The sequence below is a fragment of the Malania oleifera genome, chromosome 6, assembly GCF_029873635.1.
Source record: "Malania oleifera isolate guangnan ecotype guangnan chromosome 6, ASM2987363v1, whole genome shotgun sequence".
In the NCBI taxonomy this organism is placed as follows: Eukaryota; Viridiplantae; Streptophyta; class Magnoliopsida; order Santalales; family Ximeniaceae; genus Malania; species Malania oleifera.
In genome coordinates this window covers 27,166,688-27,179,845 of record NC_080422.1, presented here as the reverse complement: position 1 = coordinate 27,179,845, position 13,158 = coordinate 27,166,688, and the positions used below count along the sequence as shown (strand labels likewise).

General features: G+C 34.8%; 1 protein-coding gene across 1 annotated transcript; it reads left to right on the top strand.

Moving 5' to 3' along the window:
* The first annotated feature begins 11,419 nt into the window (after window positions 1-11,419).
* On the top strand, window positions 11,420-12,402 carry LOC131157560 (VQ motif-containing protein 11-like). The gene has a single exon (XM_058111805.1). It carries the CDS (start codon window positions 11,539-11,541, stop codon window positions 12,196-12,198), a length of 660 nt encoding a protein of 219 aa, XP_057967788.1. The 5' UTR covers window positions 11,420-11,538; the 3' UTR covers window positions 12,199-12,402.
* Window positions 12,403-13,158: the final 756 nt, after the last annotated feature.

The following is a 13,158-nucleotide window of genomic DNA, read 5'->3' as shown; positions in this document are numbered from 1 at the left end:
CAAAATACTTCTAATATAAGTAAGTATGTTCCCTGTTTCTGTAAATATATACATACGTAATAATAACTGAAAATGTTCCCTGTGACTATCTGTGTGTCATGACTTACCACCTTATAACAGGGTTGTGCGGCCCATAGGCGGAATTTACCTTAGCTGGCGAACCAGAAATAAATCACTATACCCTAATGGTCAATTTGCCCACCTCAACCCATATCTCGATGGGGAGTCTAACCTCTTTAAGGGCCTAGGTGATTGACCTTACCACGTATTATCTAAATAGGTGGTTGCACTCATAAAGTAACATAATATCTGTAGCAACAGTACCGTGCTCTATAGCTGCAAGTCCAACAAGGTCTGATATCATATAATATATTTCTATACATATATATATATATATATATATTTTATTTACCATGATTCTGAAGTACTGAATTAACCATGATGCTGCATAACTGCACTGTAATTCATATGTCGTAATACTGAGAACTGTATAATCATAACACTGAAACTGCATAATCACAATACTGAAACTGCATAATCATAATACTGATATTCGTGTAATCATGGTACTGAGATTCATAAAATCATGGTACTAATATCCATAAAATCATGGTACTAATATATCGTAAAACTTATATTCGTACTATATTTATATTCAAAAGTCACACGATACTGTAATACATAATTTTAATCATTAAATAAACTGTATAATATTTTAAAAATACCTAACATAGCGTATTTCCCTTACCTGGCTACTAGAAAACCCCTATGGAATACTAGCCTAATACCCGCAGGACCTCCTACAAAACACCCTGAAACCAACATATGTCAGAACAAAATATCAGTATTTTTCTACCTATATCATTTCTTATAACTGTCATAAGGCCAAAAATAGGCTAAAAGACCTTACCCTGAATTTGGGATGAAATCCAACTTCGATTCCCCAACGATCCGCTCCGGTAGACTTGTAGAGAACTTCGCCAGGAGCGTCGTGGTAGCTTCAGATCTTCGATCCGGTGACCAACGAGGCCAGAAATGAAGATAGAAGGAAGAGAGTGACGTAGGGAGAGAGAGGAGAGAGAGAGAGAGAGAGGAGTGTTAAGGTGTGATAAAAATCCAGTTTTTAGTTATTTATAGGGTCAGATTCGTCGACGAGACACGTCACCTCGTCGACGAGTCCTTCATTAAATTTGTCGATGAGACCCTGTATTCGTCGATGAAATTCAGAGCAGTCAAAAATCTCGCTCGGAATTTTCTTGTCGACGAAGCCCTGTATTCATCGACGAATTTTCTTCTGCACTCATCGACGAACCCCTATATTCGTCGACGAGTCCTGGCAATTTCCTAAAATTAAAATTATCCCCAAAAATGTCATGTCGTCAACGAAGTCTACAGTCTCCTTCTATTTCTGTATCTATTTTCTTCCCTCTTATTATTATTAAAATGCTATTACTCTTCGGGTCACTACAAAATGCATTTCCAAAATTTCGGATCCAGCTTATTCTTGACATGATCATTGATATGTACAAATGCAACACAATAAAAAACTTTCAAATGTGAAAGTCTTACCTCTTTATTGTTCCATACTTCTTTTAGTAGACTATAGTCCAATGGTACTGATGGACTCCTATTAATCAAATAAATTGATGTGTTGACTGCTTCTGCCCAAAACATCTTTAGCAAGCCTGACTGCATACGCACGCTTCTAGTTCTTTCTATCAACGTTCTGTTCATCCGCTCGGCTACGCCATTGTGTTGAGACGTACCTAGCACAGTTCTTTCTATTATGATACCATGCTCATAGCAGAATTTCTTGAACTTGGTGTCAGCATACTCACTACCATTATTTGTTCTCAGCTTCTTCATTTTCAAACCAGTTTCATTTTCTACCATTGCTTTCCAAATTTTAAAAGCATAAAAAACATCAGATTTATATTTCAAGTTGTAAACCCATACTTTTCGTGAATGATCATCGATAAATGTGACGAAATAATGCTTCCCACCTGTGGATGAAATGGTTGTTGGTCCCCATACGTCTGAATGGACTAGCTCATGTCTCTCTTTCTTTTGGGTACTGATGTTTGCCTAGAAATTAACTCTCTTCTATTTCCCAAATATACAATCCTCACATGTGCCAATCTTCACTGATTGTAAATTACTCAACTTACCCTTTGAGTGCATCACCCTGAGTCCCTTCTCACTCAGGTGTCCGAGTCGTTGATGTCATAAGTTACTATCATCATTTCTTGTAACAACTATAATATACATACACACATTAGGAGTTACATAAAGAATACCCACTTTTCTTACCTCGTGTAATCATCAATGCACCCTTCGAAATCTTCCATTCATCACCTATGAAGGTTGTGTTATATCCTTCATCTGTCAGTTGACCAACTGAGATCAAATTCTTCCTCAGGTTTGGAATATATCTCACATCTCTCAGTTTCCATATTGACTCATTCATATTGATCTTCACTGTCCCCTTGCAGGCAATGTCGCAAGGTTGATCATTTCTAAGATATACTTTACCAAAATTACCTGATGTATACTCCTCTAGGCAATCTCTGCTACAAGTGACATGGAATGAAGCTCCAGAGTCTAACACCCAAGACTCCTTTTTGCTCTCCAAAGAGCAGATCAAAAAATCATCATTTTCTGAAGAAACATTGGCTTCTATCTTTGCCCTCGTCTTGTATTCTTTCTTTAGACTTCTACACTAGTTCTTGAAATAACCAATTTTTCCACAGTTCCAGCACTCAATAATTTTTGTGCCCTGGGAACCTATGTCCTAAGAACCTCTGGGATTTCTGGATTTAAACCACCTGGGCCTAGATCTTCCACGATTGTTTGATCATCCATGCATGTTTCCACTGCCTCGACTTTCCATGTTCAAGGCTGAACTTGAAGTGGAGCCATGGTTTGACTGCATTCTGATTTCTTCCGTCAAAATCATGCTGACAACCTCGTTGTATACAAGCTTTGATTCCCTACAAAACTACTGATTGCAGTAACAACACCATTCCAACTTACATACAACAGACTAAGAATCAGTAGGGTATGAATCTCATTATCAAATGTTATCCCAACTGAGGCGAGTTGATTCGACAAATCTTTGAAATTATTCAAATGTCTGCCAAAACTTTCACCTGCAGACATGCTCATAGTAAATAATATTTTCTTAAGATGTACCTTGTTAGCTTCTAACGGTTGCTCGTACATATTAGAAAGTGCATCCATTAGAGACTTGGTGGATGATATATGCTTGATATTGAATGTCACAAACTTTGACAATGTCATTCTGATGGCTCTGAGAGCTTTTTTATCAAGCTACTCCCACTCATCCTCATTTATAGATGCTATCTTACCCCTCAATGGTAAGTATAACTCCTTCCCAAACAAATAATCTTCAATCTACATCCTCTAGAAATCGAAATTGTTGCCATTGAACATTTCGATTTTTGAGCTCTTTTCATTTGATATCTCGATTCGCTAATCTAAAGATGGAATTAGATCAAATGGATAGCATGGTTGGATCTAGAATGGTCAAAAACCTTAGAAATGGTTCAATTCGTTCGAAAAACGGACCCAAAATGACTCTAAAAGGCTCAATCAAAGTTTAGGTCAAACCGGTCAATGCTAACGTAGCCTGCTGTGGCAAGGGTGCTGACATGGCAGGGTGCTGGCATGCCACTGGGGCCTACCTACTGACGTGGCAGATGTCGTGTCACTGGGTCCATCTGCTAACATGGCAGTGCTGCTGTGGCACTAGGGCCCACCTACTGACATGACAATGGGTCTGACGTGGCACTGACTGAGGGCCGCTGATGTGGCCGAGTTTGGAGAGGCGAGTTGGATACAAATTTAGGTCAAGGACCAGGTCTAGGTCTGGAGTGGGTCGTCGAGTTGGGTTGGCGGGTTGATTTTAGGTATCTAGGTCGGGCTGAGGAGGTTCGGGCGAGGAAAACGAGTGGCACGCGTGGGGCGCGTGAGCGGCAAGTCACCGGCGTGTGACAAGGTGTCCTGCTTTGGCGAAGTGCGTGTTGGCGCGTGTAGCTTCTTCTGAGCTCCTTTCGAGCTCCATTTTGCCCAATTGGCTTCGTCTCGACGAGGTGAATGTAATGGTGGCCTCAAAATACAATTTTGAGCCACTAGACAGAGCTCTGATTTTGGCGTACAACTTCAATCTAGTCTTTCTGCTCCAATCGGCTTTGATACCACTTGTTAGGACCCATTGAGCAACCAGAAAAATTAGGAACACCAGAAATTTACATAATTTGGTCAAGATCAACCTACGTCCACGGAGCACACCACAATTCACTAAAAATTTGCCGGAAAGAAATACAACTCTCTTCTTCCTCTCACTATCTTCCTCACACTCACTTCTTCTTCTCTTTTCTTCTCTGTATCTTCCCTTGTGCATCTTACAACTCTCCATAGCTCTTCTATTTATAGGGCTTGGAATCAATTACAATTAAATACAATAAATCAAAAAAAGAAGTTTCACCCATTTAAATTAAATGGCGGATAACAGCTCCATCTTGCAACGCGTCTTGAACTCAGCGTCTCCTGGATCCAGCACAATAACATCCCTATATAAAATCTCATTTCAAAATCTCTTAATGTGGTAAATGGCAAGTGACTAATTAAGTAAGTTTCTTCATCATAGCTTCCTTAAGTTTGCAGTATTTTTCAGAGTTTCAATGTTTCCTCACCATCTATCTACAAGAACATGCTTTAAAGTATATTGTTTTTAAGTAAGGATACTCAAAAAATAACTGATTTCTCGACTCCAAATTGGATTCACACAATCTGTAACAACTATCATTTGTTTTACCCCAATCTCATCCTCTAACAATAACTGACTCATATTTCAATCTACTCATCTCCTTTTCTCCTCAAAATTCATTTCTTTTATCCTCAAAATCCATTCCTACACTCTAGTATTATATTCTGCTGAAGTTTACAAAACATGATAACTTAAGCTCTGATACCAAACTGTGACGACCTGATTTCTCAACGATTATTTTTTTTAATAAACAATAATAATTAATCAATATTACAAACATCTTTGATACCATATGTCAATATGACCCAACCCGAAGTGGGGTACCGAGTGATCAGTCTATCACATATAGGTATACCTAAGAGCGGAAGTCTATATGTAAACAACATCCCAAATACAAGTACCAGAGCACTATACCATCACACATACACATACATATCTATATACGTCCCCGAAATCCACCATAATACTCTAGGAGTTACACAAAACACATTCCCAACTCAAAATACTTACCTTGACTACTAGGGTACTAGCTCCTTTCTATCTCAGACTCTTTCTACTCAGCTGTCCTGATTGCCTGAAATGTTTAGATTCTGGGTGAGACACCTTTCAGTAAGACAGAATAAATTATTGACAGTGTGTGGCACATAGGTTTTTATAGATTATATACATCCATTTAATAAGTACACCAATTAGGAAAAATATACAGATATGTACTCATAATTTTATATATATATATATATATATATATATATATATATATATATATAACATATTTTCAAAAGCTTCCATATAACTTTCATAATCATATACATATATTTTCATTTTCACAAATCTTATTCGTGTTCTTTCAAATCTCATATCATATACATACTTTCCTTTCTCATATTATATACATACCCATTCATTTCTCATATCATACACATACTTTTCTTTTCTTATTCATATACATACTTTCTCATTTCCCATAATCATATTCAAATTCTTTCATTTCTCATATTCATATTCACATTTTCTTTCATTCCCCATATTCATATTCACATTCTCTAGCCAATGGGTGTTCACCAACATATAGCATGTCGCGTCTGTAACCCACGACTTTTCATTTCTCATATCAATTTCACATTCTTATATTTCTCATATTCATATTCACATTCTCTAGCCTATGAGTGTCCACCAGTATATAGTATATCACGTCTGTAACCCACGGCTGTTCATTTTACTTTTTAATTTTCATAACATTTTCTAACTCATGAGCATCCACTAGTATATAATACACATCGCGTATGTAACTCATGGTTTCCCTGAGGATATTCATATCGTCATGTATTCACCCCACATGACCGGGTTGTGAAGCTCGAAGGCTGGACCTAATCGCGGTTGGCCTATTCGGTTAGATCAAAATAGGGAACACGTCTGTAGTACGATTGGTCTGTCTAATCCTGGTCCAGACTCCAAGGGGCAACACAACCCTTCACTAGCCCAATCGACTGTCTCGCCACACTCTAAATCAGACGTGGTGGTTGCACTAATACGTATCTAGCAACAGTACCGTGCTCTATATACTATGGTCCATTAGGGTTCTCATTGCCACATTTCTATATTCACATTTCATCATTTTTGTAATTCTCATCATTATATCATTCTCATCATTTCTGGATAATTCTCATTTCATCATTTTTGCATCACACGTATCTGTGTATATATCTCATCTTATATATGTATATATATCAATTCAACATTTTTGTATAAAATACCTCTGTGTATAACACATATCATTATTTCAGGATAAAACATATTTGTATTAATTTCTCATATCACCATTTCAGTATAAAACATATCTGTATTTCACATTTCATAATTTTCTAGCAAAACATATCTGCTTCATTATCCTAAATCATCATATCTATACAAAACAATACTGAGTTTTTTAAATCTTCAAATCTGAATAAAACATTTCAATATGTATCATAATATCATTATTTCAATGCAAATTACATATTTCAATTTCAATCACATTCCCAATATAAATCTATTATTTCACATTTCTAATGCCACACAATTTTTATCTGATAATAATAATATAGTAATCACAGGGAAGATATCCATATCATAGTTCACTATATACTACATTCACATTTCACATACTTTAATCAATCATTTAATTTCCCAAAAACTACTGTTATAATTTATTCCCTTTACCTAACTTACTGAGAGGCCTATTAAAATCCCTAATTCCATGCCCGCCGCGTTCAGAGTTCGAAACGTTGAAATCACATTTTCCGAGTTTAATAAACTCAACCCCAGAATAATAATTATTTTAATATTTCCTAAGCTCATACACTCTCATTAGCTAATTAAACTTTAAAAATAATCAATGGACATAATTTCATTATCCTTACCCTAACCTTGGAATGGTGTCTAAGAAACCCAAATTAAAAATCTGCTCCAATTAAAATGACGAGGATCGATGCTAGGACCCCGTGATGGTGTCCGATCGTCGATCTGGTTAAAGATTTGAGAATAATCGAGGAGAAAGAGAGAGAGATTACCTTATCCCAAAAGTGGTGCCTACAATGCTCCTAAAATAAATCCACTCTAGTTAAAATGTCGGTGGCAGAGAATGGAACTCAAGGATATTTTTCGTTTTTCAACCGGTGCACATTTGGCCAAAAAAATCGAGGAGAGAGAGAGAGAGAGAGAGAGAGAGAGAGAGAGAGAGAGAGAGAGGTCTCTCTGTGTCTCACAAACATAATTTCTGAGAAAGTTTACTTCCTCGGGAGGTAACTAACTAATATATATATATATATATATATATATACAAAATTTAATTAACAATTATTATTATTTTATTTATTTATTTTTTTGGAATCACTACAGCTTAAATAAATTTAAGCTTCGTTCAAGCTAAACTTTGGTTAAAGTTGAATGAATAAATTTTGAAACAAGTTTAATTTTAACTCAGGTTAGATTAATTAAATTATTTGAGACTCTTTTTTAAACTTAAATCATTACTTAAGTAAAAGTAAGGTTGTAATTAATTGATCAAATCAAATCATTCATAATGAATATGTTTTCACCTTGTTTAAATTTTTAAGATTGATTAAATAATAGTAATAATTTCTATTTTTGAGTTAAAATATTTGGTAGGGTTATTGAAATGAAGATATTCATTGTTAAAGTAAAAATTAGATCGTTGGAGTCTTTGAAAAGTAGAGTGAGATGATCAATCCCTTGGATAGATCGACCACCCAAGCCTTCTACCAACTACCAAGGCTAGTCGATCGTCCTAAGAAAGGCTGTCAACAACTTGGCCATTCTACTAAGGTCGGTCAATCATTCCTAAAGGCCCAATCGATTGCCGCAAGTTGGTAGCCTGAAATAGTCTCCAATTTTTATTTTAGCCTGAAATAGTCTCCAATTTTATTTTTTTTTTATTTTCTTACTTCTCTATAATGATCAATATGTTCTTAGAGATACATACATTACAAGTCAGAAAACACAATGAATACATAATGAAAAATTCTTGAATAAATTTTCTAGCTTTGCCCATTTCTTCCACTTTGAATTCATTAAAACCTATTTACCACAACTCAAGATTAAAATAATTAGTTCTCAAATAGTTTGTTGTCATCTAATTTAGACCATAAAACCTTGGACTAACAATCACTACTCTGATAAAAGACCACAAAAAAAAAAAAAAAGTTCTCATTTTCTCTTTTCCTCGAAAGCTTCATCCTCCTTATTAAAGTTTGATATATATGTTGATCCACAACCTAACAATTTAAGTCTTTAGGTAAAGTCGTAATCTAACATGGTGTTAGGAGGTTCTAGGTTTTAGTCTTATTGCTTGCATTTATTCTGTAGTAATTAAAAATTCTTCACGTGCTTAAGTTTTTAAGTAAAGTGGCAATCTAACACTCCTTTAAAGGTTATTATCCTAAATTTATATGTTTCTTCATTAAAGGAATCCACTTGTTCGTATTTGTTATTATAAGAAATAAAATTTATATATATATATATATATATATATATATACAAAATTAATGAATAAAAAAATAAATGTAAACAAGTCTAATTTGAACTCATGTGGAATTAATTAATTCCTGATAACTCATTTTTATCTGGCTAGCAATTTATTAAAAAACATCATATATGTTTATTAAATTTTTCAAGAATTTATTCATGTAAATTAAATTCCATTCCAAGCTAGATCCACCTCATCTCAAACACATTTAAACTTTAAAAAAAACAAAACAAAACAAAGCGGCTTTAAAAAAAATTAAGCTTCGTTCAAGCTAAACTTTGGTTAAAGTTGAATAAATAAATTTTAGTATATAAGCTTAAAACAAATTTAATTTTAACTGGGGTTAAATTAATTAATTTGAGACTCTTTTTTAAACTTTAAATCATTACTTAAGTAAAAGTTGGGCTGTAATTAATTGATAAAATCAAATCATTCATGATTAATATGATCTTTGAAGTTTAAGCTCAATTAAAAAATAGTTAAACAAGTCTAAATATGCTAAACTTTAATTAATTAGATTAATTAATAAGGCTTACAAGTCACCAATAAGGTTTTGCAAAGATATTTGTGAATAGATTTGTTTACAAATTTAATTATTATTGTTTGGGTTTGAGACTAATTTATTAAGACTATATTAATATATCCTTGCTAGTTTGATTATGCTCATGATACAAATTCATTCTAATAGATTTTTTTATACAAGATAAATTTATTTTTTTTTTTTTTATAACCCGGGAACTCTAGTCACCATCGCACCACTTTGGACAGCATATGATACGACACTAAAATCTCATTTCAAAATCTCTTAATGTGGTAAATGGCAAGTGACTCATTTAATAAGCTTCTTCATCATAGCTTCCTTAAAGTTTGTAGTATTTTTTAGAGTTTCAATGTTTCCTCACCATCTATCTACAAGAACATGCTTTAAAGTATATTGTTTTTAAGTAAGGGATACTCAAAAAATAAATGATTTCTCGACTCTAAATTGGATTTACACAATCTGTAACAGCTATCATTTGTTTTACCTCATTTTATAAGCGTTTTCAAAGTAGATAACCTATTCAGAAAAGCAAGCCAATAAATGAACCGATGTCTGAAAAATATTCACTCAAACCAAACAGCCTCAGTCCAATCAACCTTAGCATTCTTTTACCCTAATGTGCTCATAAGCCAACAGTAAACTTTTTATTCACAGTTGAACTCCAATAGATAACATCATCATTTATGGAAGGACAAGAATTAACATCACCGATTATGTTCTAATAATCTGCTTGGCCATCTCCTAATTCTATTATAAATGAAATTAGCAAACATATCAAATTTAAAAATCCCAAAATCATGCTCAATTTAAGTCTCATATTTCTAAGTTAGAGAACGATAAGGGTGTCACTTGTGACAAACTGTACACTTCAACTCCAAGTCTCAAAAGATTGTTTCATATCCATTGCGTTTATATTTTATCATCATTGCAAAACCAAAGGATATACATGATTTCTAAAGCAATGAGCTTATCCAAATAAAATGTATACTGCTTTCAAGACAACATTTTTCATTTTTTAATTAAGAAAAAAAAAGGTCATTAGACCTAAACTCTATTTTTTTCATAGGAAAACTATCATATATCCAAAATAAAGTAACTTCTCCCTTTAAGAATATTTATTGAACATAATATAAAATTTAGAATAAAATTTAAAATTATTATGATTCTTTTTTTTTTTAAAGTGCATAACGAATTTGAAAAGCAATATGAAATTGATGCATCTTAAAATATTTTAAAAATGATATTGCACGATCATAAAAATGCGTATGAAATAGGAATGTTAACCTTTAAAGCACTTATTAGTTTGAAAGGATGGACTTTTTCGATCTCTTGCAACATTATTTTTTAAAAAGTAATTTTTATAAAGTAAATATGTACTAAACGCGTGAAGAGCATTACATTTTTACAAAATTTTAAAAAGATTGCGGAACATTACTCCGACAGGTGTTCTTAAATAGAAACATAATAGTTTCAATTGAAACGTTATCACATCGACTTTGTTAGCAATGGCGAAGACTTTTTTGCCAAAAGATAAAAAATGAAAATAGAATAAAATAGAGAAGACCTCATTTGGCATAGGATCCGAAAAGATGCATCTAAATTTGGTTTTGGTCTCAAGTCACAACAAGCAAATTAAAAACAAATCACAATTATAGCTTGCTAATAAAAGATATTATAATGATTAAAGTTTGAAAATTTTAAAATAATTTAAATTTAAATTTTTTTATGAGATACAAATGGAAAGATGACCTAGTGCTCTTAATCAATCAAAAAAGCAAATAATGTCTAAGACTCTAGGGCTGCATTCACCAAGTTTTCCTTATATGTACCAGTGGATAATATTGATACACTATATATATCCTTAAATATTTGAATTAGCAAAATCAGAGTGAAATATAAATATATATATATATATATATATATATATATATGTATGTATGTATGTATGTTGCAACTTATTTTATATATATGCATGAAGGGCTGAGGCATTATTTTTCTACTTTGTCTCTTCCTCTCTGTTTCTGACATTAACGCCACACAGTGCTCCATAAAGCAGAGCAAGCAGCCAGAATAGGATCAATTACAGTCTTCAATACAATTCCTCTCTCTCTCTCTCTCTCTCTCTCTCTCTCTCTCTCTCTTGCTGCCACCCATTTAAAAGGATCCTAAAACCCCCCAAGTTTCATGCCATTGTTGATCGTAGACTCTGTTTCATTGGAAGCTTTTCTTCAGTCTCTGTTTCTTTTACTCTCTGTTTCTTCTCTCTCCATTTCACTCTCTGTTTTTTCCGTCTCTGTTTCTTTACTCTCTGTTTTTTCTCTCATGGCTTCAAACAACGCCGCCAATAAGCTCCCAGCAATCCCCTGTTACGACTCCTCCAACACCACCTTCGTCCAAGCCGACCCCTCCACCTTCCGCGCTGTCGTGCAGAGGCTCACCGGCGCCGCCGCGGACGACCCATCTGCCGAAAGGCTCCCCGTCACCGTCCCGGCGAGGCACGCCGCCGCTAAACCGGCCGCAGGAGAAATGGGTCCCCGTAGGCCGCCCTTCAAGCTCCACGAGCGGCGGCAGAGCGTGAGAAATCTGGAGATCAAGCACAGGAGCTTTCTGGGATTCGGCGGGGGCGAGACGGTGATGGCGTCCCCGGTGTCGCCGTTTGACGCGTTCTCCGGAGCCGGAGGGAGCCCGAAGACGCCGTCGGAGGAGGAAGAGAGAGCCATTGCAGAGAAAGGTTTCTACTTGCACCCAATTAGTCCTCTGAACACTCCGAGAGGGTCGGAGCCTGCGCTCCTGCCTCTGTTCCCTCTGCAATCTCCGAGGCAGATCGACGATCACAGCTCCTGAAATTTTTTTTAATTTGTGAAATTAATTCCAATTTTTTGTTTAATTCGATGCAAAATGATCGGGGAAGGTGTGGAATGTGTGTTGATGGTGCGTGTAACAAACGCCCTTGGTTGTAGTAATGAAAACTTTTTTTGTATTATTTGTTTCAATTAAACTTTCTTCAGTATTATTATTATTATTAATGGAAATTTCACCATTGTAGAATTACTTGGTTTATTACCCAAAGGATGGGAGGATGCAGTAGCCAGGATTGTGTTGTTTCAGCTTTGTGTCTGGCAGCGTACAATGTACAGTGAAGCTGCAAAGACTGGATCCCCCATATAATTATTTATGTGGGCAGAGTGGACTTCTCCTAAGATTTGTAGAAAAAAGGCACGTCTCCACTTAAATTTTAAAAATCTTAACAAGTACCTTTAATTTGGAATATATATATATATATAAAACCTTAGACCCTAAACATTACTTTGCCTTCAATAACAAGACAAGACTAAAGAGGAATACAAGTTGGATCCAACAAAATGGGTAAAAATCCGTTAATTTGGGACCAAATTTGATCTCCTTAAACTGGCTCATAATCGAGTCACATATTATTAGTGTGCGTTCAATCTCACATCGTTTCTGTGAATAATTTCAAAGTCAGTATAAAATTTTCTTAACTTTCTCTCTTTAACACCTAGTTTTTGAGGATGAATTCTCTAACATGATATCAGAGTTGGGCCTTCAGTTACTAATTGACTCCTCCATGGGTTAGATATCGTCTCTGTGAACAGTTTCAAAATCAGTATAAGATCCTCTGGACTCTCTCTCCTTGACACAAGCTTCGAGGATGAATTCTCTAACACATTAAATGAGTCGAACATGGTTAAAACTTTTTTTTATTAACCTCTAAATGAGTCGGTTGTAAAATTTATGATTTTATCCGATGAATATCCACATATCCGCTAATGACTATTGTTTAAA